Genomic DNA, 23,097 nt, shown 5'->3' on the forward strand with positions numbered 1-23,097 from the left:
GTTATAAAAACATTGAAATTGATAAAAAAACTGATAAAGTTCCTGAGTGGGACAATAGCTGTAGTTCTGTTGATAGGAACAAAGGGAAAAAACTTGTTCATACAATTTCATTTGGAAGATCTTTGAGTGAATTTGAGAAAAATCTGCCACCGCGTTTTCGCAAACTTCAGGAGCGAAAAGAGTTTGAAAATTCTACTTCTGAAGGTCATAGACACGTTGAGGAACATTTCTCTGTGAGAAATTCAAGTTGTCACGCAGAAGAGCGTCGGGACGCCTTGACACAGAACGTGTTCTCGAAAAAATTTGATTCGGGAAAGTTGGGGCGTGGTAGAAGAGTCCTGAATCCTGAAATCAAGCGCCTGACGGACAACCTCGTGGAGAAGCTGAACCTGCACGGGTGTGTTAAGACTCCTGGTGAAGACAGAAAGAAAACCAGGTGACTATTGTAATGCCAAGAAAAAAAGATCTTGATAATACTTTTCTGTAATCGCAGAAATATTCGGACGCCTTTTTGGTTTTTGCATTTACAGATAATTGTGAAAGGTTGCATTTACATACAGTAGAGCGTCCCTATCAAGGACACCCTTGGGACTGGCTAGTGCTATTCTTAACAGAGAGGTGTCCTGATTACAGAGGTCAAATTTAATGGAAACAACTAATTTGGGACCAAAACTAGTGTCCTTAATAGAGAGGTTGTCCCTAATAGAGAGGTGTCCTCTTAGGGAGGTTCTACTGTATATGGTGTGAAAAAGAAAACGTAGTTACTGTTATGGAGCAAAATTAAGGTCATCATTTGTCAGTCATAAGGGTGTGCTTGGAGAGGGTCTACTGCTTTACATGTACTTGGCTTAGATTTGTCTGACTCTGATCATTAATAATTTGAAGATTGAAATCTTCGTTATTTAATTACTCTGCACTGTTCATTTCAGGTCGTCGAATAGTTCTGTTGCGAGGCCAGCACCTTGGCGAACAGAGGTACCATTTGTGTTAGAAGGAAGCGAGGAAGAGTGGAGTGAAGATTCCATCCCTCTACCTGTACTCGGACAAAAGGTGTTGTCGTCTTTATCCGACGACCTTTCGGCTGGAGCTCCAGTGGCAGTGGCCAGATCTAGTCCACTACCACCAGCAAGTGCGGAAGCAATACCCTCAGTAGGAGATAAAGCAGGTGAGATTACAATGTTGATTACACTTTCTCTGTTGCAGGCCTTGAATTCAAAATTTATTAGGGCACCTAAGTTAGTGCCATTTTGGCCTAGGGTATTGGAAAATGTGATTTAGAAGATTGAGCGGGCCCGAATGCCAATTTGAAGGGCAATGACTACCATGGCAGTGGTGGCAGTGGTTAAATTTCAGCCCTGCTAATGCACATATTCTAAAACACCTTGATCACAATGAACAACAGTTTCACAAAAGTGCACTATGCACCCCATCCAGAGAATATCAGAAATTTTATGATTTGTTGCTCTCTCTCTGTGTGCAGGACGTAGGATCTAGTGCTAAGAACACCTGATACTCTCAGGATGACCCACCCAGTGTGCTTCGTTTTGGCTGAAGTGGTAACATTTCATTCTTCAGCTCCCAAAACGTGGGAAATAATGCTAATCTGACTCCAAGGCTATATTTCTATCTGCATGTAATACATTAATAGGGTCTAAATCTGACTGTTCAAGATTTGCGTGTACTTTGATACTTGTGCTCCTGCACAGAGCTCTCATTCGGGGTCCAATGATGAAACAATTAAAAAAAACAATCTAACCCCTCTATCTCCTACACCCACCACTGAAAAAACTTAAGAATTGGTTTCTATGGACAGGTGGGGTAGTCTATCCCTCAACACATTCAAATCATTTGTAGCTTACATGTTAAATAAATGTCGCTCAGCTCCCGGGCTAGACATCCATACGAACATTTTGGTACCAAATTCAACTTGTTATTCCACGGTACTCGGGGTATGGTGTCTTTTTTCAGCCCCCAGCCGCTGGACTATGGACGTGTGTTGCTCCTGCTGATTTTTTGCTGATATCTTTGCAGGTGTGTTACATCGAACGGCAAGCTGGGTCGAGTCTCTTACTGAAGTCCGATACAGCTACGACGTTGTCACAAGTTTTGAAGAGACGCAACTGGTTAGTCCATTTGTGAAAGACGCCAATCATAACCAGCAAACTACACATTTTCTGGGTGAGAAAATGAGCAGAGAAAGTGATATAAAGATGCAGGCGCCAGTGAAAAATAACAGTGTGGTGGATGAGAATGCAAATATTGTCGACATGAAGTCTCAGAATCCAGACAAATCTGAAGGTTCTGTTTGTGTGGTTGACTGTAAAAGCAGTGACGACTCGTCCAGGTCCAGGGGCCCAAGTCCCGCGTCTTGTGAAGATTTCTTCTCTGCAAAATCGGGTTCCCAAGTATCTGGCTCGACAATGCCTAGCGAGAGAGGGAGGAAAGATAAACGAAAGGTTTCCCCGGAGGAAAATAAACAGAATAAAATGGCCCGAGGGATGGTTAATCGCCGCCGTAGTCCATTTGGCAGTAGGAATGATCCACCTAGGCAACAGTTTGACAATCGGAGTAGAGGTTTCAATTTTCGTGGTCCACCCCCTGGGATGATGGGAAGGAATCCGTACATGGGCGGAGGACATCATCAAAGTGGTTATTTCCAGTCACCGCCCAATGAAGCCCAGCCCTACAGTTTTGGGTCTTTTCCATCACCGAATAAACCCCAAGATGTAGGACGTCCCCAGGGATGGTGTCTAGACGCAAACAGAAGCCCAACAGAACTTTCTCCACGTCATGACGTGAACATTCCAGCCCAGTATTCTCCAGAGACCCTTGCTCGCTGTCGATTGCCTCCTCCGCCCCCTCCGGGTTTCGGAACTCACAACAATAGTAGAGGGTTAGATAAGCACCCAAGAACTATCAGTCCAAGATTGGCTGGTCCTGGATTCCTGGATAGGTCGAGAAGTCCTGTTTCTTCATGTGCAAGTTCTGTTGGACCAAGTCATCAGAATACCCAAATGGCAGCATCTCATGGTTCTCCTTGTTCAGTGGAGACTGATAATGTGTGTGTTGTCGACGTTCGCCATGTTCCGTCATCTTTTCACCAGAGGACTTTAGAAGAGTTGGTCAAAGCCCAGGACGTAGGTGATAGAAAATCAAGGGATACTGAACAAGTGTTCTCCAGCAGTGAAATTCAAACAAAGAAAAGACATATGGGTGTTTTCAAAATGCCTGATAAGGAAGGGATAGAACAGTTGAAGGTCAGGCAGCGTGCGTACAGAGGTCGAGGAAGAGGGACTGCGGTACAGTCTGCATCTGCAACATGTTTGACCAATCGACCAGGATCTGGTTCATATACGTTGCAAGCAGTGGCCACTGTTCCTGTGATGTCAAAATCTTGTGACAGTATTTCAATGTCTTCATTGCCAAAGACGTTGATTTCTGATGGAATTAAACAAGAGCCTGATGAAGCGACACGAATCCAAAAGGACACTCATTGCAAAGGAAATGAAAGTCTGGAGGAAAATGGTGTTGAGAGAACTAAAGCACTTGAATGTGTTTCCACGGCAGAGAAAGAGACGGAGGGCAAATTCGTCGCGGGTAGCATGAATCGTATTCGATCTCCTGCAGCTCTGAGTGAGTCATACTCATCTGTATCCGGGAGTAAAAGTAATGAGAGTATCGGGAAGATAGCTTTGTGCTCTCAGAGTGATGATACTGATGAAAGTTTTGGGTTGGTAGGTGAAAATTCGGACTTAAATGCATCAATGGAATCTGAATCGACTGACGGCCAGAAGTTTGTCGTGGATGATCGTGGTTTGTTCACTGAGTCTGACCCCGAGTGCTCTGACGCTGAAGCCAGGAATGGAAAGCCCGTGACGAAGTCGAGCTACCACCACCCGCAGCCGTTTCTCAGATGGAGGAAGACTGAGGCATCACCGTTGGTTCAGGGGTCACCATTTGAAACATCTGAGAGCAGAGGTGCTGATAGTCCATATAGTTCGTATTCCCCTTTACCAAAAGGGCGAGGTATTTCTCCACTCACATTTGATAAACATTGTCAAGTTCGCAACAAGAATAAAATGCAAGATGACAGTACTCCTGTGAAAGTACTGCGGAGGGGCGAGGCGATCCCAGAGGATATTAAACCTTCGAGGGGAGAATTGGGCAGATTGAAGGAAATTAAGGAAGAGCAGGGACACAGTATCGTGTCAATGAACAGGAAGACCTTGTTTCCAAAATCTGAACCAGGGGTAGAAGAAAACTCTGGTGACAGGGTCGATGGCATTCGTTGTGAACATGATAAACTCAGTTTGCATGGGGGGAATAAATTGACGCAAGAGGTTATGATAGCTAAAGAGAACTTAAAAGCAAAATTGGATATTTCTAAAGTCGAGGTGTCGGAGGAGAAAATAGCAAAACCTGAGAAAAAGGTTGAGAAATCGAACCCAGTTGACTGGTTTGAGGAAGGATCACCTCAACAGATTCAAGGCGACTCTTTTTCAAACAAGGAAGCTTTAATGCACAATGCTCGAACAAGGTGGTCTCAAACCACATCTGCGCCTGTATTCGATCCGTGGCTTTCACAGTATGACAGTCAGCAAGAGTCTGGAGCGGCTGCTGTCAAGGACAGCATTGCAACAAGCGTCTTTTACCCTGGTCTGATAAATGCGGGTATGGGACCGATGTTGGACGCTGCAGAAAAGCGAATGTCTGCCCCGCTTCCTAATCTTTGGAGTAGACACAAAAAGGGGGAGCAACAGAAGGAAAAGGCAAAGGATGCCAAGAAGTTCGGTTGGCGGCGGTCTACCGGTTCGTTACCCTCGGCAGCCAGCGGTAAACCGAAAAGGAACTCGTGGTCGTCTTCCCTTGGACCGAAGACGTACCTCTACATGCCGGAACCGAAGTCGGCAGCAAACAAGGCTGGCCAGATGGGTTCTCGGACATTCTCCTGGGGATCATTGAATGACCTATCAGAGGAGGCGTAAGTTCTGGCTTTTACCATTCAAGGGTCTTATGCAGAAAGGTGATAAGGACACTTTGCCCCAAAATTGGTGATACCCACTATAGAGATTGATGATTAAACTTTTATTGCATCATGATTGAAAATTAAATTGGAAATGCTCTTAGATTTTTAACAGCTCGGGCTCGAATTTGAGTCTATATGTAATTTTCTCAAGTGCACCTTGCACCTTTCTGCCTTAGTTCCTTGATTTGACTCATAGTGCATTGGTTGAGTTTAAAATGAATACATGCTTGATTGATTTGATAACAGATGGTTGATTCTGAATCTTGAACACGTCTCATTGCTCCTGATGGAATAGACTTTGCTTGAGAAAAGAATCTGAATGTTGAAATGTGTTGGCTAGCATGCCGATTTATCAGCGTTGTGCATCAATTCTTTAGTCTCTGCCTTTGGTGAAGGAAGGATACTAATGCACACACGTGTTCCTACAAGATAGGTATCCGCTTAAGAGAGGCTCCACTGTATGTGAAGATACTTTAATCTGTTTTAAAATGTCTTTTCAGCCTCTCTGGTTTGACTGATTCCCCAGCGAGGAGTTGGAAGACCAAATTTCGTGAGAAACTCGATAACAGCAATGTACCGTACGTGGACTCGCACTGTCATATTGACTTCCTGTATAAGAGAATCAACTATCGAGGCTCGTGGATGAAGTTCCAGATGATGTATGCCGACACATTCATGCATAACTACTATGCCTGCGTTACGAACTTCTGTGACCCGAATAGTTTCAGAGATAGTAAGTCTGGTTTCTGTTTATAACAAATTTGATTTATAAAGCTTAACCATTGTCCATTAGTACCTGCCTACAGGCATTGGGCAAGGTTAAAACTTCAAGGTTTTTAAGGTTAAATAGCATGTCATTCCTGAGTAGAATCCTGGAGTGTTGACGCTTATTTTAGGTAGCATATTCACTGCCAATTAACGTCTGGTTTGGTCATTGCTACATTGACCTTCGCCAGTGAAAGAGTTAAAGTGGCAGGAAGGAAAAAAGATGTCTGGATATTAGTTGAAACTGAGGGCAAACCAGGGAACCATGTATCTGAATTTGTATGAAAAACTTTAAAAACATCATTTCAGATGGCATGTGGAAGCAGATTCTTCCCGAGGACGGCGTCTATGGTTCGTTTGGATGTCATCCGAAATCGGCCACTGATTACACAGATGAGAAGGAGGAGTTCCTCAAGCATATCATCCATCATTCTAAAGTCGTTTCCCTGGGAGAGATTGGGTTGGATTATTCAAGAGGGTGAGTATCTCAAATACACTGATCACAGAACCACATTCACATGAAAGAAGAAAAAAGACGCTAAGATTAGCATATGTTGTTGTTTTTTATGCATAATTATGGACAGATAATAGGGTATAAGTTCTTTAATTGTAAAAATTGCATGGTTTCAATGTTTTGGAATCAATATTTCATGATGTGGTTCTGGAAATACTTAATAACTGTCAGACTCCAGAGCTGAGCACCTTTCCTTGCTATGCATGCAAATTGTTTGATTATCCTTATGGAAAAATATAAATCGGTACATTTCAAGCAGAGTCATTTTACCAAGAACTTTTAAGTAAATTGACACTTACATGTAAATTGACCAGTGGCATAGTGTTTAGAGCCCCAGGCTCATAATCAGGAGGTTGTGGGTTCAAATCTTCTAAGGATTGCCACTGTTAGTAGGACTGGCGTTATTAGTTTTGTCCCGGTGTCCTTGAGCAAGACACTCTACCCTTAATTGCTTCGAATAAGAAGAAAAACCGGCACCTTGGAGATGGTTTCTTTGCCACGGAAGCAAGACCATGAGTACATGTAGCTTGCAATCAGCAATGGACTGTACCTCTGTCCCAAGATGCGGTCGCTTTGCTAGTAAACCCAATTGATGCCTAACCGTAGTGGAACACAAAAATGCTCCCTCTGCCTTGGAGGAGGATTATTATGTGGAGAAAAACGTCTTTTTTTAAAAGTGTAGAGCCAATGCTGAAGAAGTAAAAGATAAATTTTTTTTGTTATATTAATTGCAGGTTTGATGAGCACAGGGAGTGCCAAAAAGAAGTGTTTGTTCGTCAGTTGAAGATTGCAGTACAGAACAAAATGCCTCTGGTGATTCACTGTCGGGAAGCTGAGGAGGACTGCTTATCATTGATGATGGAGGTTAGTACGTGACTCGATGTTTTCCGCAGCTTTTGATTTGAAGGAGTTTGACCTACTTCAGTTTTATTACATTTTTCATGTCGATGCCAATTTTGCACTTTTAAAAAAATTATATTTTTTTCATAGTTTTATAGATTTTATAATTTTGAATGTGTTTTGAGGGGTTTCTGTGTCATCTGGATGCATTGTATATTGGTTTAAAAAAATTTCCCTGGGAGGGTCTTGAAAATTTCTGAAGAAGAAAATTTTTGATGATGTGTTCAGCTGTCTGTATCTCAAACGATTCTCAGTCGACCAACATGAGTCAGATATCATTATGCATAAACAGCTCATGCTAATAGTAATACCTCAATATCTGCACTTAACCAAAGTGCCTTATTTGGCCAGAGTGGGTGGCATGTTACGTCACGTCATCCCCTCTGTTAAGATATGAGTTGAGTATGCGCGCGCAGCCAACGGTTATGACATAAAAAAAACGTCATTTTGTAAACAGATAGCCATCAGATTCAGAGTTATATTTCTAACTCCTCCACCTTATTTTTCAGCATGTGCCACAAGATCATCTGATTCATCGCCACTGCTTCACTGGCCACTGGTACGAACTGGAGCCGTGGTTGGCCTACTTCAGTAAATGTTACGTCGGTCTGACTCCGCTGGTTACTTTCCGGTCGGCAGAATGTGTCCATGATGTGGCGAGGCGGCTGCCGCTAGAACGATTATTACTAGAAACGGATGCACCTTACTTCAGGCCGCCATATGTAAGTATGAACTTTCTTGGATGGAAACTTGCTTTAAAAGTTAAAAGTTGAAGTTTTGATTTGAAGGTCTGACATCAACTGCAGTATAAGTTGAGATGGGCTGCACAGTGTTACAGCTGGTACCCATTTATACTGGTTGGAGTGGGGCAAGTCAAGACAATGACACCAAAGGAGTAAATTGAAATCCTTTTTCCAAGTGAGTCGTAAGATTTTCCAACCACCTTTCACCAACTGAATGACACTCAGTAATTTCCGAAAATAAGTCAATAAGATGCATATTATAATTGTAAAGAAAATGTCATGAATCCACAGAAATATACAAGTTGTGATTCTATTCAGGTTTGAAGTAATAAGTTTGTGTTTGCAGCAAGGTTTGAGAATGTGAATCTGATAGGTGTGATGCCACAGAGTTTTAGCAACACCTGTAACTGCAAAGGACTAAGAGACAATGCAAAAATACAGTTGAAACTCCCTAATAAGGACACCCCTGGGACTGTCATATGCTGTCCTCAATAGAGGCGTGTCCTGATTAGAGAGGTCAAATTGAATGGAAACAGCCAATTTGGGACCAAAACTAGTGTCCTTAATAGAGAGGTGTCTGCTAAGGGAGGTTCCACTGTAGCAAGAAAAAACGATATTGCTGATCTGTTTATGTCGTAGGTTTTGAACTCTGCATTCTCCATAATTCGCTGTAGAATCTTCCACATTCTCTGACGTCTCTCGACTTTTAGACCCCCTCTTGTCGATTTCAGGTGGACAAGGATGACATGAACTACTCGACTCCCGGGATGGCTATCTGTGTCGCTCACGAGGTGGCTAGGCTACGTGGTATACCAATGGATGATGTGCTTTTGAAAGCTCGAAGTAATACTTTGGCAATGTACGGAGTGTAACGAAAAAGTGTAAAGGACTTGTTCAGTTTTTAGAATTTTACTGTGAGGTTCAGAGGGCAGACTCTTTCTCTAAGATTTAACCACCAATAAATGTGGCTTGTGAAAAAAAGAAAGAAAGATTCTCTGAGCACAAGCGTACTGATTGACCGACATGTGCTTTAGGTGTGGCAAGTAAATGGTCGCACAAAGATCTGATTTAGACATTGTAAGATAATTTAGTGACAGTAACAGCGGGAATATAAAGTCAATACACAGCCGATAAAAGGTGTAGTGGAAGCCTCCCATTTGAGGCTTGATTCACTCGGAGAGGTGGTTACCCTCGACTCGGAGAGATGGGAAACCCTTGGTGAGGTGGTTACCGATTCCACAGTGTGAGGGTAAGTTTTGACATGAGGCCTGTATGATTTCCATTGAACTCTTGAACATTTAGCTGGAGAACAGGGTTTAATTTCCCACTTTCCCACTTGCGAATGACAGACAAGTCAGTTCGATAAATAGTTGTCCTGTGGACAAGTAGAAATTTTAAAAGATCAAATGGTTTTATATAAAACCTATTTCTTGGCAATTGAACTGTTGTTTGGGACAACAAGAGCACTTGCCCTTCTGAAAACTGCGTAGAAAACCACAAAATTAGTGACTGCTGTAATTATGTTACCTTGTGTAATTCCAGTGAATAATCTAAATACTGTAAATACAGAAATGTTGCGTGCCTTTTATTTTTGCGTTTACCGATTATCGGAAAAATAGTTGTTGGCGAAAAAGAAGATCTGATTGAAATTACTATCTCAGGATTGTCAAGGAAAAGTTTGCCAAAACTGAAAAAAATTGCCTGAGTATTTCTGGAATTACAATAAGTTTTATGGAAATTGTTGAACTTTGAATTTGAATTGATGGTACTTATAATACTGCTGCATTTCTTAAGAATTTATGCATTTGATATTGTAACTGCAGACTTTGTGCATTTAATATTTTTGTAACACTTTGTATACTCGTGAGCTTGTTTGAATGCATACATGTTTATTGCCTGTGGAAATATGTTCATCATGTTTTTTTCATATGTTCGATTAAATTGTAGATGAAGTTAGGTTACATGTATTTGATAGACAATTTTGATTTACTAGTTAGAAAATATTGTACCATGACATGAGTATATGATGTTTAACTGAACTGCTAGAATCTTACCATACACTGCATATTACAAGGAGCAAAATGGTATTTATTTCTGTATTTCTAACCAAATTTGACAAAACAAAGTGTTTAGTGATAGCTAAATTTCCATTCCAAGCCATATGTACATTACCTATACATTTTGTCACTTATATGCTCAAAGGCCACAAAATGTTATTTTTACGCTGCGTATGAACCTATAAGGCACAATTGGCTTGGCCAGCCAATTTTATGACGTCATAAAACATCTGTGTTAGGCTTAAGCACAGTAATGATTTTGTTGCTCAGCTGTGCAGTGAGTAAAGCAATGCAAATTGGAATGCTGGCATACATGTGTATGGTTGCAATTTTTGAACAATGTAAACATACAAAAGTACAGGCATGTTTTCCTTGCAAAGGAATCATCTATTACCGCGGCACTTGTTTCGTGAAATTGGTTAAAAAATACCTGGGATTATAAAGGAATCAATGCCATATTGGCCACAGTAGTAAAAAGTGATATAGGCTGCAAGTTAAAGTAGTGTCAGTCTACCAACTGGACATAATATCCATTTTAGTGCTGTGACTTTGAACCATGGGGTAATTTTGAACACTACCCCCCTTCCCCCAAGAAAGATTTGTTATTAGATGAGAAACAACTGTAACCAGGTGTTCAAAGTTACCCCGCTGTTCAATTCACCCCATGTGACGGTATGTAATTCTGTAAACACAGACAGAAGTGAGATAAGAATGAAACACCCTTACTTGATATTTCATGCATGCCAATTAGAGTTCAAAGACTTTGGCAGGAAGTAGATGAAAGTACAATTTTGAGAAAAATATTTCTGTTGTCTGGTTATGAAAGATTTGTTTCTGATTTTCATCCTTGATTGTGTAATGTTTTGATTTGTTGGAGTGGTGAAGAGGCCATTCACCAGTTCACGATGATGACAAGATGTACAAAAACAAAAAGAAAGTTTAGTTTAGTTTTCTACTTCTAATTTTCCACTGCCAAAATGATGTACTGGTTTTTCATATTTTTGTAACAAATTTATTCTGTCTCTGACAACAACAAAAGTTTGTAACTTTGTAAATATATTCTTTCGAATATCTGTGCTGTTTTGTCTTTGTGTCTTTGAGCAGGGTTCTTAACCCTTCTTGTTTCTCTCCACCCAGTGGAAAGGGCATGGATACTCGGCTGACAGAGATGGCCTTATGTGTCTGCCAGTCCTGAGTGCTGATGTATGCAGCTTGGAGTTGGACATGTGATACTAGTACTTCCCAGGGAGTTGAGCTTGGACCTGGAAAATAGCTAGGGTAGTTGGACATGTGATACTAGTACTTTCCAGGGAGTCTTGAGCTTGGACCTGGAAAATAGCTTGGGTAGTTGGACATGTGATACTAGCACTTCCCAGGGAGTTGAGCTTGGGACCTGGAAAATAGCTAGGGTAGTTGGACATGTGATACAAGCACTTCCCAGGGAGTTGAGCTTGGACCTGGAAAATAGCTAGGGTAGTTGGACATGTGATACTAGCACTTCCCAGGGAGTTGAGCTTGGACCTGGAAAATAGCTGGGGGTAATAATCATAATGTGAAGGTACACTTTGAGCATTGAATTGAACGGCATCTGAGTTTCGCTATACATGTATGTATCTTATCATTATGACTATTTACATATCATTGGCAATCAAAATAAGATTGCCCCAATATCAACATCAAGCAGACATCTACTGTGGATTCTGATTCTATTGAAGAGCTCCGACTCTCCTCCAATGACATTGTAGAGACGTGTAGCTGTCCTTGTACGTGAGGCGCTGCTTTGCAAAGTGCGACCCTCTCAGGGCCATAGTCCCCCATCTTCCAGCGAAGCCTTGAAATAAGCCCAGGGGTCTATCAAAAACTCGGGTGCAAGGATGGTCTAAACGTATTTACTTGCTAAAGAGTGGCCCTTTAGCCCTCATGAGACATTTATAATGTGATCTTTCTTTCTGCATTGAGCCGTTTGAGGGTCGATCTTGGGGACTAAAAGAGGGGGTCATTCATCCCCTCCGACCCGACCCGGCACCACAATTTCAACCCTGGCTGCAATGCTGACAGTGACAGTTGAGTTCAGTCCTGGCTTTATCATATAGTGCTGCCACTATTAGTGACACTTTGGCTGTCTGTCATGTGATTGTCTGTTGGCCTATTAGCCTAATGTGAGTCTTGCTCCCTCTTCCGGTCCATTTAGGACCCTGAGGACCCCTAACTGAACTTCCTACGCCACATCACCTGGACAGGGGGAGGAACGAGGCCGGTCCACTGCGTCCGGAGTGTACCACACCCACGCACGTGGCCGACACCGACTTCGAATTTTCCCGCTCTTCTGGATGGAATCTTTCGACCAATCAGTTTTGATCGTCTCTCGCGCTTATCAGTCTGACGCGCCTCTCTTGGGAATGCTTGGAACAATATTGTACTGCACGGTAGAAGGTGTTGCGCGAGGATCAATCACTAATGTCAACAAATAAAGCTGAATTATCCAAACAAAATGACCTAAAACACCGATTTACCTACGTTCAATGTGCGCTTAAAAGCGTAAAAGACATTATGATAAACTAAAGAATCGGGAAAGTGGACGAAATAAAGACTTTAGGTGATTTGATTGAGTTTTGACTCCGTTTTCTCCACGGACTTAAAACTCCTATCTGTCATCGACACTCCAGACCAAGGCACCAGACCAAACATTATGCAAGTGCATGCAGTGCACATCAAACGGCACCGCAGTGCAAAAATGAAAAAGTGACACTGACGGCTGACTACTTGACAGTTGTTGAGACAGATGTCGAGATGTCAAGCCCCTTGCTGTATGTACTGTGTCATGTGTGTGGCTAAAAAAGGAAGGTGCCCTCGATCGCCTTCCTGACTTCTGTACCTGGCATCTGCGGCTGTCATGATTCATTGATTGTGTCATTGTGACGAGTGCGAAAGACTGCAGAGCAGAAAGAAATGTTGTCGTTGACCAAAATATGAAAATCGTTAAGTTTTATTTTTCTTGAGAAATATTTGTGAATAGCAAAATTAAAGTAGACTAGAGGTGCTGGAATTTGGTGGTTTACAGTAACATTGCGCAATATTGTATTGCCACTAACTCATGCATTGTATCGCCATTTACTACACATCATGACGTTAATTCCCATGAAAAGAAAAGTGGTGATAATAAGTTATAACGCAGACACTTGTCACGTCATGGTGAAAAAAATAACGTGCATGTCCGTTACACTTTAAGTGTTACCGGTATCGTTACACTGTACTACAGCTTCCGTCCATACCTAAGAAGAAGTAGAAAGGGAATGAACTCTACCCTGCAGCTGAGTGCTTGCAGTTGTACTCTTTTTTTAAACCATGTTTTAAATTGGCTTTTTTTAGTTCCAGCATGGCTGATTCAGTTGAACTCATGCCCAAGACTCAAGGGTGCAAGATGCTGGAACAAGCTTACTACTTCATGAAGGAGCTTCAGTTAAGCGCCAAAACTATTGAAGGGAAACTTGCCGGGGCCATATTCAAGCAGGATGAAGATGCAGTTAAGGCATGTTGGGAACCATCCATGGTCCATTATCGCCAAAAGGTTTGTGTTTGCGCAGTCATGAAGTTGAATTGCTAGTCCAAAATTAAGAAGCTATAGTCTATAGCCTAAATAAAAATAAGATTATAAAAGTGTGACAATTTGTGTGGAATGCAGGGCTTTCCAATCCAACTACTAATTTTTTATAAGGCATTTTTATTTCAAATCACGACTGATGTTGCCCACTCTTTTTTAAATGCAACGAAACTGAAGAACCACTGCCAGTGAGGAGTAATATCAACTGTCACGTCATCCTGATTAGGTCTTCTTCTACCTTCAGGAATATGGCCTCACGTACCTCCATCTGGCTGTGATGACAGGAAACCTCGACATTCTGAGATTTCTTTTGGAAAATGGAACTGACCCCAACAACACGGCTTACACAAACTGCAAAGATGCCAAAAGTTACAGCAATCTGTCCTGCCTGCATGTGGCGGCCTTGTTCTGTCATAAACATGTGTTGGAATGTCTCCTTATGCGTGGTGCCTACACTGAACACTACTTGCAGTTCTATAGCAAAATGAGGAAAAAGTATTCGAAATTAAACGGGATGACTCCTTTTCACTATGCGATATTCGGCCATGATTTGGACACTTTGAAAATTCTGGCGAAATACAAAGCATCAGTGGGCGCAACGACTGTTAACGGGTATACCTCACTTCATTTGGCGGCCATGTTGAACTATGATGATGTCTTTCAGTATCTACTCCAGGATAGTAAAAATTTTGAAAACGCCATATCAAAAGATGGTGCAACTTTGCTTTTTGTTGCCGCGGCTAACGGTGCTCATAAACCACTTTCAATGTTGATAGATCGAGGTTTTGATGTCAATGTCACAAACCAAAATGGAATAAGTGCTTTACATGCAGCTGCTGCATCTGGTAAAGCAGAAGCTGTGCATGTTCTGTGTGAAGCTGGTGCAGACGTTAATGTTACTTGCGAGAAATACCAAGTCCGGCTAAGAAATATGGAAGAAAAAGATCATTTGCACGAAGCCATTCCACTCCACGCAGCGATTGGTGCTAAGAGTGTAACCTGTCTCAAAATGCTCCTGAAGTATGGTGCAGATCCTAACTCGTGCTGTGATAGTGAATGTGCTGGTCAAGACGTCAGCCCTCTTCACTTTGCAGTCCGACAACAGTCGCAGTGTTTATGTGAAATCTTGTTGGAACATGGTGCTGAAATTAATGCAAGATGTGCTGAAGGCTTCACCCCTTTAATGGGTAGTATCATTGAAGGCAATCTGGAGGTTTTCAAGTTTTTATTACAGCAGAAGGATGTTGATGTGAATCTTGGTCACGTGGCAACTTCATTTTCCCCTCTCGTGGCAATAATATTGCTTCTCAAGGATGACTCCATAACAAATTCAAAGGATATGGAAATGACTCGCTTGATTCTGGAGAATCCAAGCATAGATCTGGAACAACGATTTGTGCTCATGCATCGTCATGATGTCACCGTGCTTCATCTGGCTGTCCACAAAGGTAACAAGGAACTGACGGAGTTGCTGGTGGAAAGAGGTGCTAGCGTCAACACCACCATGTCATTTCCTCGTAAGTTGAGACTCCTGCTCAAAACTAACGCAGGCACTAAGGTGGTGTTAAATCTAACATGGCGTTATCTCCTGCAGTTAAGTCCATTTGATTTAACGCCAACGTTAAAGTTAACGTCACGTTTGCACTAAAGTTTGTTTCGAACAACCCAGCCCTGGCAGGGGAAAATGTAGAAGCACCCTGTTGGGAGGCCAGGGGCATCACAAAACCGCCATGCCACCTGGGACTAGGAGCACCTGACTACTTTGGTGCAACAATATCTATTTTTGTTCTTGACTTTCCAATCACATTTGAGAACCGCCAAACACAATAGGATAAATGAGTATAAATCTGTCGAGAAATACTAGACGATATTTCGCGGGTTGAAGGGCACCCGTTCGAAAGGCCTATAATATATGTAGGCCTAATAGGCCAATAATGTGAAACAGACACACCAAAACTGGCTAAATAGCGCCTACACAGTATACTATACATGTAAGTTCGACTTCGGAGTAAAGAGCCATGGTTTATACCAAATATTACAACTGGGCACCAAGAATTTAAGCGGCCGCCAATGAAATTTAACTTTTCATGATTTTATTAAAAACTTTTATTTCACTTTATAGCTAGCTCAAGTAATATGCCTAATGGACTCATGATTGATAGTATGTTTATGGTTAGTTACCTTTGATTTATTCTATCCTGACAGATTCCCACACGTCTGGTGTGAGTCTGATGCATACTGTGGCAACCCAGGGCTATAATCATCTCATGGATTACCTCCACAAGGCTGGCGCTCCGTTGGACTTGCATACATCTACGGGTGTTACCCCACTGCTGATGGCTGTCATTTTGGGATTCGACAAGCTCATTGGATTCTTCCTTGATCAAGGTAGGTGCCCAGTTGAATGAATGAAATTTACAATAAATCTAAAATATTTGCTATAATGCGGTCCAAAAGCATCATCTGAAAAGGTGGGTCTTTAGCCCACGCCTGCAGTCTCAATGCTTGGTGACGATATTTGGAATTGGGTACCAAATCTAGTAATCATTGTTTTGTGTTCTCCTCTGATTGTCAGTAAACCCAGACACCCAGGATCGTTAACCGCTATGAGTTTAACTCCTTACTTCTTAATTGGTCTCTTGCATTGTTTTGTTATCATTATTATTATGGTGCTGAAGTGGTTTTAACAAAAAGTAAAGACTTTTTTCGACATTCCCTCCAAATTGTATGAAGATGATCAGGCCCAAAAATCAAATTGATGGTAGCACCTGAAACATGAACCCAAGGTGCCATTTGGAATGGATGTGGAGACTGTCCTGATAAATAATTTGCAGAATATTTTTTCCTTAAGGTGCAGACCCTAATGGAGGAGATGGAGAAGTGACTGCTCTGATGGTCGCTGCGGAACAGAACGACATACCAGTGATGCAGAAACTCATACGGAAAGGTTGTGATCTGAATAGGAGGAATCTGATGACTGGTAGGTTTTGGAAAACGTAGCTCCTGGTTTTCCTCATTTGGTGTGCAGAATCCAGACTGTCTTGGGAGACGGGCTGTCTATTTTAGGAAAGAAAACTGGGCAGAAAACTGTGCAAATTCCTAAGTTGCCACCTCGTATGTTGTCACAGAAGCCAACTGCTAGAGACGTCAGCCTGGTGCCCCCTGGGGCAGCCGGAAGTTCTTCCGGTGCTCATGATTCTACATGGCATTCCAACAGGCTGCTCATATTAGTTGGAAAGTCCTGGCACAGGTTTACAGTGCTCTCCACAGGGTTTTCTGAAGGTAGGGTTTGTTTCTGGTGCTCATGATTCTACATGGCATCCCAACAGGCTGCTCATATTAGTTGGAAAGCCCTGGCAGAGGTTTACAGTGCTCTCCACAGGGTTTTCTGAAGTAGGGTGGTTTTCTGGTGCTCATGATTCTACATGGCATCCCAACAGGCTGCTCATATTAGTTGGAAAGTCCTGGCACAGGTTTACAGTGTTCTCCACAGGGTTTTCTGAAGGTAGGGTTTGTTTCTGGTGCTCATGATTCTACATGGCATCCCAACAGGCTGCTCATATTAGTTGGAAAGTCCTGGCACAGGTTTACAGTGTTCTCCACAGTGTTTTCTGAAGGTAGGGTTTGTTTCTGGTGCTCATGATTCTACATGGCATCCCAACAGGCTGCTCATATTAGTTGGAAAGTCCTGGCACATGTTTACAGTGTCCTCCACAGGGTTTTCTGAAGGTAGGGTGGTTTTCTGGTACTCAGGATTCTACATGGCATCCCAACAGGCTGCTCATATTAGTTGGAAAGTTCTGGCACAGGTTTACAGTGTTCTCCACAGGGTTTTCTGAAGGTAGGGTGGTTTTCTGGTACTCAGGATTCTACATGGCATCCCAACAGGCTGCTCATATTAGTTGGAAAGTCCTGGCACAGGTTTACAGTGCTCTCCACAGGGTTTTCTGAAGGTAGGGTGGTTTTCTGGTGCTCATGATTCTACATGGCATCCCAACAGGCTGCCAAGTTGGAAAGCCCTGGCACAGGTTTACAGTGTTCTCCACAGGGTTTTCTGAAGGTAGGGTTTGTTTCTGGTGCTCATGATTCTACATGGCATCCCAACAGGCTGCTCATATTAGTTGGAAAGTCCTGGCACAGGTTTACAGTGTTCTCCACAGGGTTTTCTGAAGGTAGGGTTTGTTTCTGGTGCTCATGATTCTACATGGCATCCCAACAGGCTGCTCATATTAGTTGGAAAGCCCTGGCACAGGTTTACAGTGTTCTCCACAGGGTTTTCTGAAGGTAGGGTTTGTTTCTGGTGCTCATGATTCTACATGGCATCCCAACAGGCTGCTCATATTAGTTGGAAAGCCCTGGCACAGGTTTACAGTGTTCTCCACAGGGTTTTCTGAAGGTAGGGTGGTTTTCTGGTGCTCATGATTCTACATGGCATCCCAACAGGCTTATTTTTCTTTCAGGTTATACTGCACTTCAGCTTGCTATTCTGTCCGAGTACCTTGTAGCGGCCCATCTTCTGATTGACCATGGATGCAACATCAATAAATGCTCTGCTGCTGGCCAGACCTCCCTTGCCCTCGCCATACGACATGCTGATACCCGCCTCGTCGAAAGACTACTCGAGAAGGGTGCTGATCCCAATGAGATATCCTCATCTCTTCGTGTTGAAGATGGCGAACAAGAAGATGGCGAGATTTCAACTGGCGATACCAAAATTATGCCCCTGCATTTAGCTTCGTTGCTAGGAAAGATTGACATGATGAAAGTCTTACTGAAGTAAGTGAGCCTTGCTTTTCTGAAAAAAGCTATAGTGTAGGGTTAATTATGGCAGAGAAAAAAATACTTTTTTAGTTTCCGGTCATCGGTAATTTCCTGACAAAACCTTCAAAATAAAGAAAAATCAATTCCCCAGCTTGCCGAGAATAAAAAAGGCCTTCCAACTTGCCGAGTCGCCCTGTCTTGGGAAAGAAGACAAATGTTGGAACAAATGTGTCGTATGAGTTATTCAACAGAACGACGTTGTTTACATCTGATGATAAGGTTCTTCATTGGGCTGTTTTTCTTGTAATGCCTGAATTTACTGGCATGATACAGGGTAGGCAGCTCAGTAAGTTGGAAGGCCTCCCAGAATATACAAAGGTGAGATACCAGATTCTTGGTCAGTTGGAGAACCGATACTCCATATCCTGTTGCAAACAGGGCCTACCACAATACTCCTCCTTACGCATGTTTCCTTGAGGGAGTAAAGAATGTGTCGAGTGTAATGGCCTGTTGTGTCAGGATGGATTCTACAGGGTGATTGACAAAAGTGTAATTACTGCTCAGTGTTTCACATTCAAAAAGCTTCTCGATCTTGATCGCAAAAACAAAAAAAGGTTACTTTATAATATGCAAAATATCACAAGTAATATACATAGCTGTGATGATGATGTGTTCATTGTTTTTTTCAGACATGGGGCCAAGTTGGATGGTGAGCTGGAGAACGGCCTCACTCCCCTTCATGAAGCAATCGACAAAGGTCAAGAAAACGCGGCCCTGTTCTTAATCCAGAAAGGCGCGAAGGTCAATCATAAATTAAAGAAATTGCAACCATTTGAATGGAGGAATCATTCAGAAGTGTTTCCATCAGCTGTTGGACTACCTGAACCAGATTTAGTTATAGGTACTCTTGTGGATTTCGGATGTCATATATTCTCACCATATTTCTCAGATGCGGAATTGCCGAACTTTCTGAGCCGCTCAAAGTCTCGGAAAGTGGTGAAAAAACTTCTTTTTCACGGTCTGCGGTCCAATCAGAACTTGCTACCCTTGTTGCTCGATTCAGATTCGAACACGATAAGAATGTTACTCCAGCACGGTGTGGATGTTTCAAAGTCGAAGGCTGACCTTTACCATGCCCTGGGTGAGAGTTCTGACACAGCTATTCTATCTCTGTTCATCCAGAGTGGATTGGACTTGGGTTTTCCCAGTGATCTTTTCACTGAGACGGCTTCTGGACCAGCTATATTCATCTCGGCAGCACGTCTTGGCCATCTCGACATGTTGAAGATGCTGGTAAAATCGGGTGTTGGCGTCAATAATCAGGATGGAAAAGGCTTGACGGCACTCCACTGGGCATCTGTCCGCCGCCATCTACCCTGTGTCAAGTATCTGATCAGACTTGGTGCCAGCGTGACAGCTTTGGGATCGCTAAATGGTTACGACCACGCCACACCACTACACGCTGCTGTCATGTCTAATGATACCGATGTGACGGACGCCATCATTGTTGCTGGAGCTGACATCAGTGCCCGCTGTTCCCTTGGGAGTCTGTCGGGAGTTACTCCTCTTATGGTTGCCTGTTATAGCGAATGTTACAAATCCATGTGGATCATCTGCTTTGGATATGGCTGTGATGTCAACAAACAGAATTCAGCAGGTAGGTTTATGTAGGCCTCCTAGATTACTCGGCAATAACGACCGACCGAGCTCAGTAACCTGTACGAGGGGAGGAGCATACGACTGACTCTGGCCGGAATGTAAAAAGTTTAAGAGAAGTGTGATTTCTGATGTTGTTTCCTTGGCAACCATTTTTGCATCTTGCCATTTTGGAATATAGTTGTTGTTGTTCATCATTTGATTTGTGATGGCTAACTGGTGGTCGCTATCGGTGTCATGTGTTCTTCTTTATTTTCCATTTGAAGTTGGACCTTTTTCTCGACACTGTCAAGAGTCTTCTATTTTCAGCCAAAACTGCTGTGCCCTTTTGAACGAGTTTTGAGGCCTGCCTGACTCTACCTTAGGTTTGTCAATGGGTACTGGTCAGAAGTGCTGAGGTTGAAGCCCTGATTGAGCAGCTCATTTGATGTTTATTGAATTTGAAAGGTTTCAGGTTAGCCCAAGGTTAAAGTGTGAAGTCAGATGATAACCTCCTCCATACTAGATGAAACAGATAATCAAGAAGATAATCCCAAAACTTTAAACTTTGAAGATAAAAGTTTTTATCATTGATGTTTTTGTCCATTTACACTTACAGGAGAAACTGCTCTCCACATTGTCATCCAGTTGCCCATGTTCCTGAAGCAGCACTTCTTCAAAGATCTTATGCTCGGATGCCCCAATGTCGACATCGCAACAAAAACTGGACTGACTCCACTTATGGCTGCAGTAAAGCATCGGGAGTTGGATATGTCTTTTCAGCTGATCAGTCGCGGAGTTGGTATAAATGCTGCAGCAAAAACATTGGAGGCTACTGATGGAGACCCAGGAACGGTTGGCAGGACAGCGCTACACTTTGCAGCATCCCTTGGGAACATCAAGATAGTTAAGAGGTTGACTGAGGTACGTGATAGAAATTGGGGGTTCTTCCTGAAGAAATTGTGGTCGAAAGTCTTATTCGAAGGAGTTTGAAGAGACGCAGTATGTCATTTCAGTCCGAGGTGATTAGAAGAACACTGCTCTTAAGCGTTACTCTGTTAGTAATTACTGGTGGTCCAGGAAAATAGTAATACATTTGTGACCCATCACAGCAAAACCAGGCGCATGTCGCACAGAAGATGAGCCTAAATGACACCAGGAGATAATGGAAGAAATTGATGTGCTCATATTTCACAATAGGCAGACAATAGAGAAATGAACAAACAGTCCGTCTCAACCTGCCAAGCTCAGAGCGACATGCGCCTGCTTTTGCTGTGACGGGTCCCATTTATGTACAATGCCATAGTGCAGTTATTATGCATACGAATTTACTGAAATTATATTCCCAGATCATTATTTGGTTTATTTGTCCAGGCTGGTGCAACGGTTGACGTCACAGAATCTCACGATGGTCAAGACGGTTTTACACCACTTCACTGCGCGGTATTGAAAGGTCACGTTGAGATCATCCCGATCCTTGTGAATGCTGGGTGTAAGATTAACGCCCAGACATCCGACGGCTTCACGGCACTGCACATGGCAGCTGACAATGGCTCGATGGATGTTGCCAAAAAACTCATGGATTTAGAAGTCAATCCTAAGCTTAAGACCAAGGTAAAACCGAATTGGAAATTTTCGAATTCAATGACGAATTTCAAATTTTAATGACGATGGTAGGCATTTAACCCTTAAATGGCCAACCGCGCGTAACTTTCACGCGCAGTTTTTAAATTTCGCGCGCAGGTGATCGTAGCTCAACAGGCAACGGCTCTCACGGAATCAGTCTTATTCCAATTCATTGTAAACAATCTTCTGCAGTCGTTTGCATAGTGATGGGGCTATTGATGGGGGCCCTCATGGAGACAGTTCGCCTTGGGTTGAAGACATGCGTCCCCCTTCTGAGAAATCCAGGGAAATTCGGCGTTTTATGAGGACTTGAATTTCATTTACTTAATCATCCATGTTTTCTTTCAGGACGGCAAGATTGCCTCCAACTTTTCCTTGTTCCCCACAATTGGGCGTCTCCTTTTGGCGTACGAGGCTGCCTGGGATCTTAAACACCGCAGACCGACGCTGCAACGCAAACGGTTCAGTCTTCAGCAGAGGTTGAGCATGCAGAAAATCGAAGCATTTACACCACAAAGTTTCACTGCGCGAGGAGACCAAGATGAAGAAGGAGGATCATGAAGGTGGTGGGATTCTCAAATTCTCAGGTTCTTTATTTGATTTTTTATCCATATATGTAAAGTTGTACTATTAAAGCCATGATACGATTATAGCCCCTTTAGTGTAGAAATCAGCTGGCAGTAGGCCTACATATAAATGCACACAAAGTCTATAATTGTAGGTACTACTTTATGTCACGTCTTTGTCATCTATTTCTTGTTAGTCTGCACTGAAACTGAAAGCATACGAACTAATGATGGGTGTCAATTTCGGCCCTGTTGTATATCAGGGATGTATGATTTTTGGGAGGATTTTTTTTTCTCCCGATATGGGTTAATACTTTGACAGCTGAAAAATTCTATGATTTTGAAATCGATCAGCATGTATATTCTTTTGTATTCCATCAAAATGTACTCTGGGCAGGCACTGTAGTGTACACTTTTATATACAGTAGAACCTCTCTATTATGGACACCCTCGGGACTGACAAGTGATGTCCTTAATAGAGAGGTGTCCTGATTAGAGAGGTCAAATTGAATGCAAACAACCAATTTGGGACCAAACATAGTGTCCTTTATAGAGAGGTTGTCCTTAATAGAGAGGTGTCCGCTAAGGGAGGTTCCACTGTATGTATTTATACAATGTTAGAAGGAAGGGTTTTTAATAAATACTTTGTCATAAAAATATGTTTTCTTTACATTCTTTATAGGCCATTGGCCAAATCCAAAAACGTCTCTTTCATAACGATATCTTGGGCTAAATGACTTGTGCTCTTGTGTCTAAGACGAAAAGTTCCCGCAAAAATATTTGCACATTAACCAGATATAATTACTTTAATCATGAGAATACCCGTGACAAGAGCAGTAAACATTAGTTCATCAGTTAGCTGCTTGGTGGCCTCAACTGCTTTCTTCTGACCTGCCATCTGGA

General features: G+C 42.5%; 2 protein-coding genes across 2 annotated transcripts; both read left to right on the forward strand.

Moving 5' to 3' along the window:
* Positions 1 to 5,613: 5,613 nt before the first annotated feature.
* Positions 5,614 to 9,091, forward strand: LOC135491704 (putative deoxyribonuclease TATDN2). Its single transcript, XM_064777727.1, has 5 exons — positions 5,614 to 5,759; positions 6,101 to 6,269; positions 7,040 to 7,169; positions 7,715 to 7,927; positions 8,680 to 9,091. Exons 1-5 carry the CDS (start codon positions 5,669 to 5,671, stop codon positions 8,818 to 8,820), a joined length of 744 nt encoding a protein of 247 aa, XP_064633797.1. The 5' UTR covers positions 5,614 to 5,668; the 3' UTR covers positions 8,821 to 9,091.
* Positions 9,092 to 12,456: 3,365 nt separating this feature from the next.
* Positions 12,457 to 22,819, forward strand: LOC135491517 (serine/threonine-protein phosphatase 6 regulatory ankyrin repeat subunit B-like). The gene is made up of 10 exons (XM_064777459.1): positions 12,457 to 12,601; positions 13,375 to 13,573; positions 13,851 to 15,123; positions 15,812 to 15,994; positions 16,458 to 16,586; positions 18,067 to 18,382; positions 19,057 to 20,024; positions 20,622 to 20,926; positions 21,377 to 21,616; positions 21,977 to 22,819. The coding sequence occupies exons 2-10, from the start codon at positions 13,382 to 13,384 to the stop codon at positions 22,187 to 22,189; spliced, it is 3,819 nt and encodes a 1,272-aa protein (XP_064633529.1). The 5' UTR covers positions 12,457 to 12,601; positions 13,375 to 13,381; the 3' UTR covers positions 22,190 to 22,819.
* Positions 22,820 to 23,097: the final 278 nt, after the last annotated feature.

The sequence above is a fragment of the Lineus longissimus genome, chromosome 7, assembly GCF_910592395.1.
Source record: "Lineus longissimus chromosome 7, tnLinLong1.2, whole genome shotgun sequence".
Taxonomy (NCBI): domain Eukaryota; kingdom Metazoa; phylum Nemertea; class Pilidiophora; order Heteronemertea; family Lineidae; genus Lineus; species Lineus longissimus.

What these genes read in the sequence shown, in the direction of transcription:
- LOC135491704 (XM_064777727.1), top strand. Translation starts at nt 5,669, where the DNA reads ATGAAGTTCCAGATGATGTATGCCGACACATTCATGCATAACTACTAT. An exon ending in GGGTTGGATTATTCAAGAGG is followed by an intron (nt 6,270 to 7,039) that starts GTGAGTATCTCA and finishes TATTAATTGCAG; the next exon opens with GTTTGATGAGCACAGGGAGT. An exon ending in GCTTATCATTGATGATGGAG is followed by an intron (nt 7,170 to 7,714) that starts GTTAGTACGTGA and finishes CTTATTTTTCAG; the next exon opens with CATGTGCCACAAGATCATCT.
- LOC135491517 (XM_064777459.1), top strand. Translation starts at nt 13,382, where the DNA reads ATGGCTGATTCAGTTGAACTCATGCCCAAGACTCAAGGGTGCAAGATG. An exon ending in TGGATTCTTCCTTGATCAAG is followed by an intron (nt 15,995 to 16,457) that starts GTAGGTGCCCAG and finishes TTTTTCCTTAAG; the next exon opens with GTGCAGACCCTAATGGAGGA. An exon ending in TAGGAGGAATCTGATGACTG is followed by an intron (nt 16,587 to 18,066) that starts GTAGGTTTTGGA and finishes TTTTTCTTTCAG; the next exon opens with GTTATACTGCACTTCAGCTT.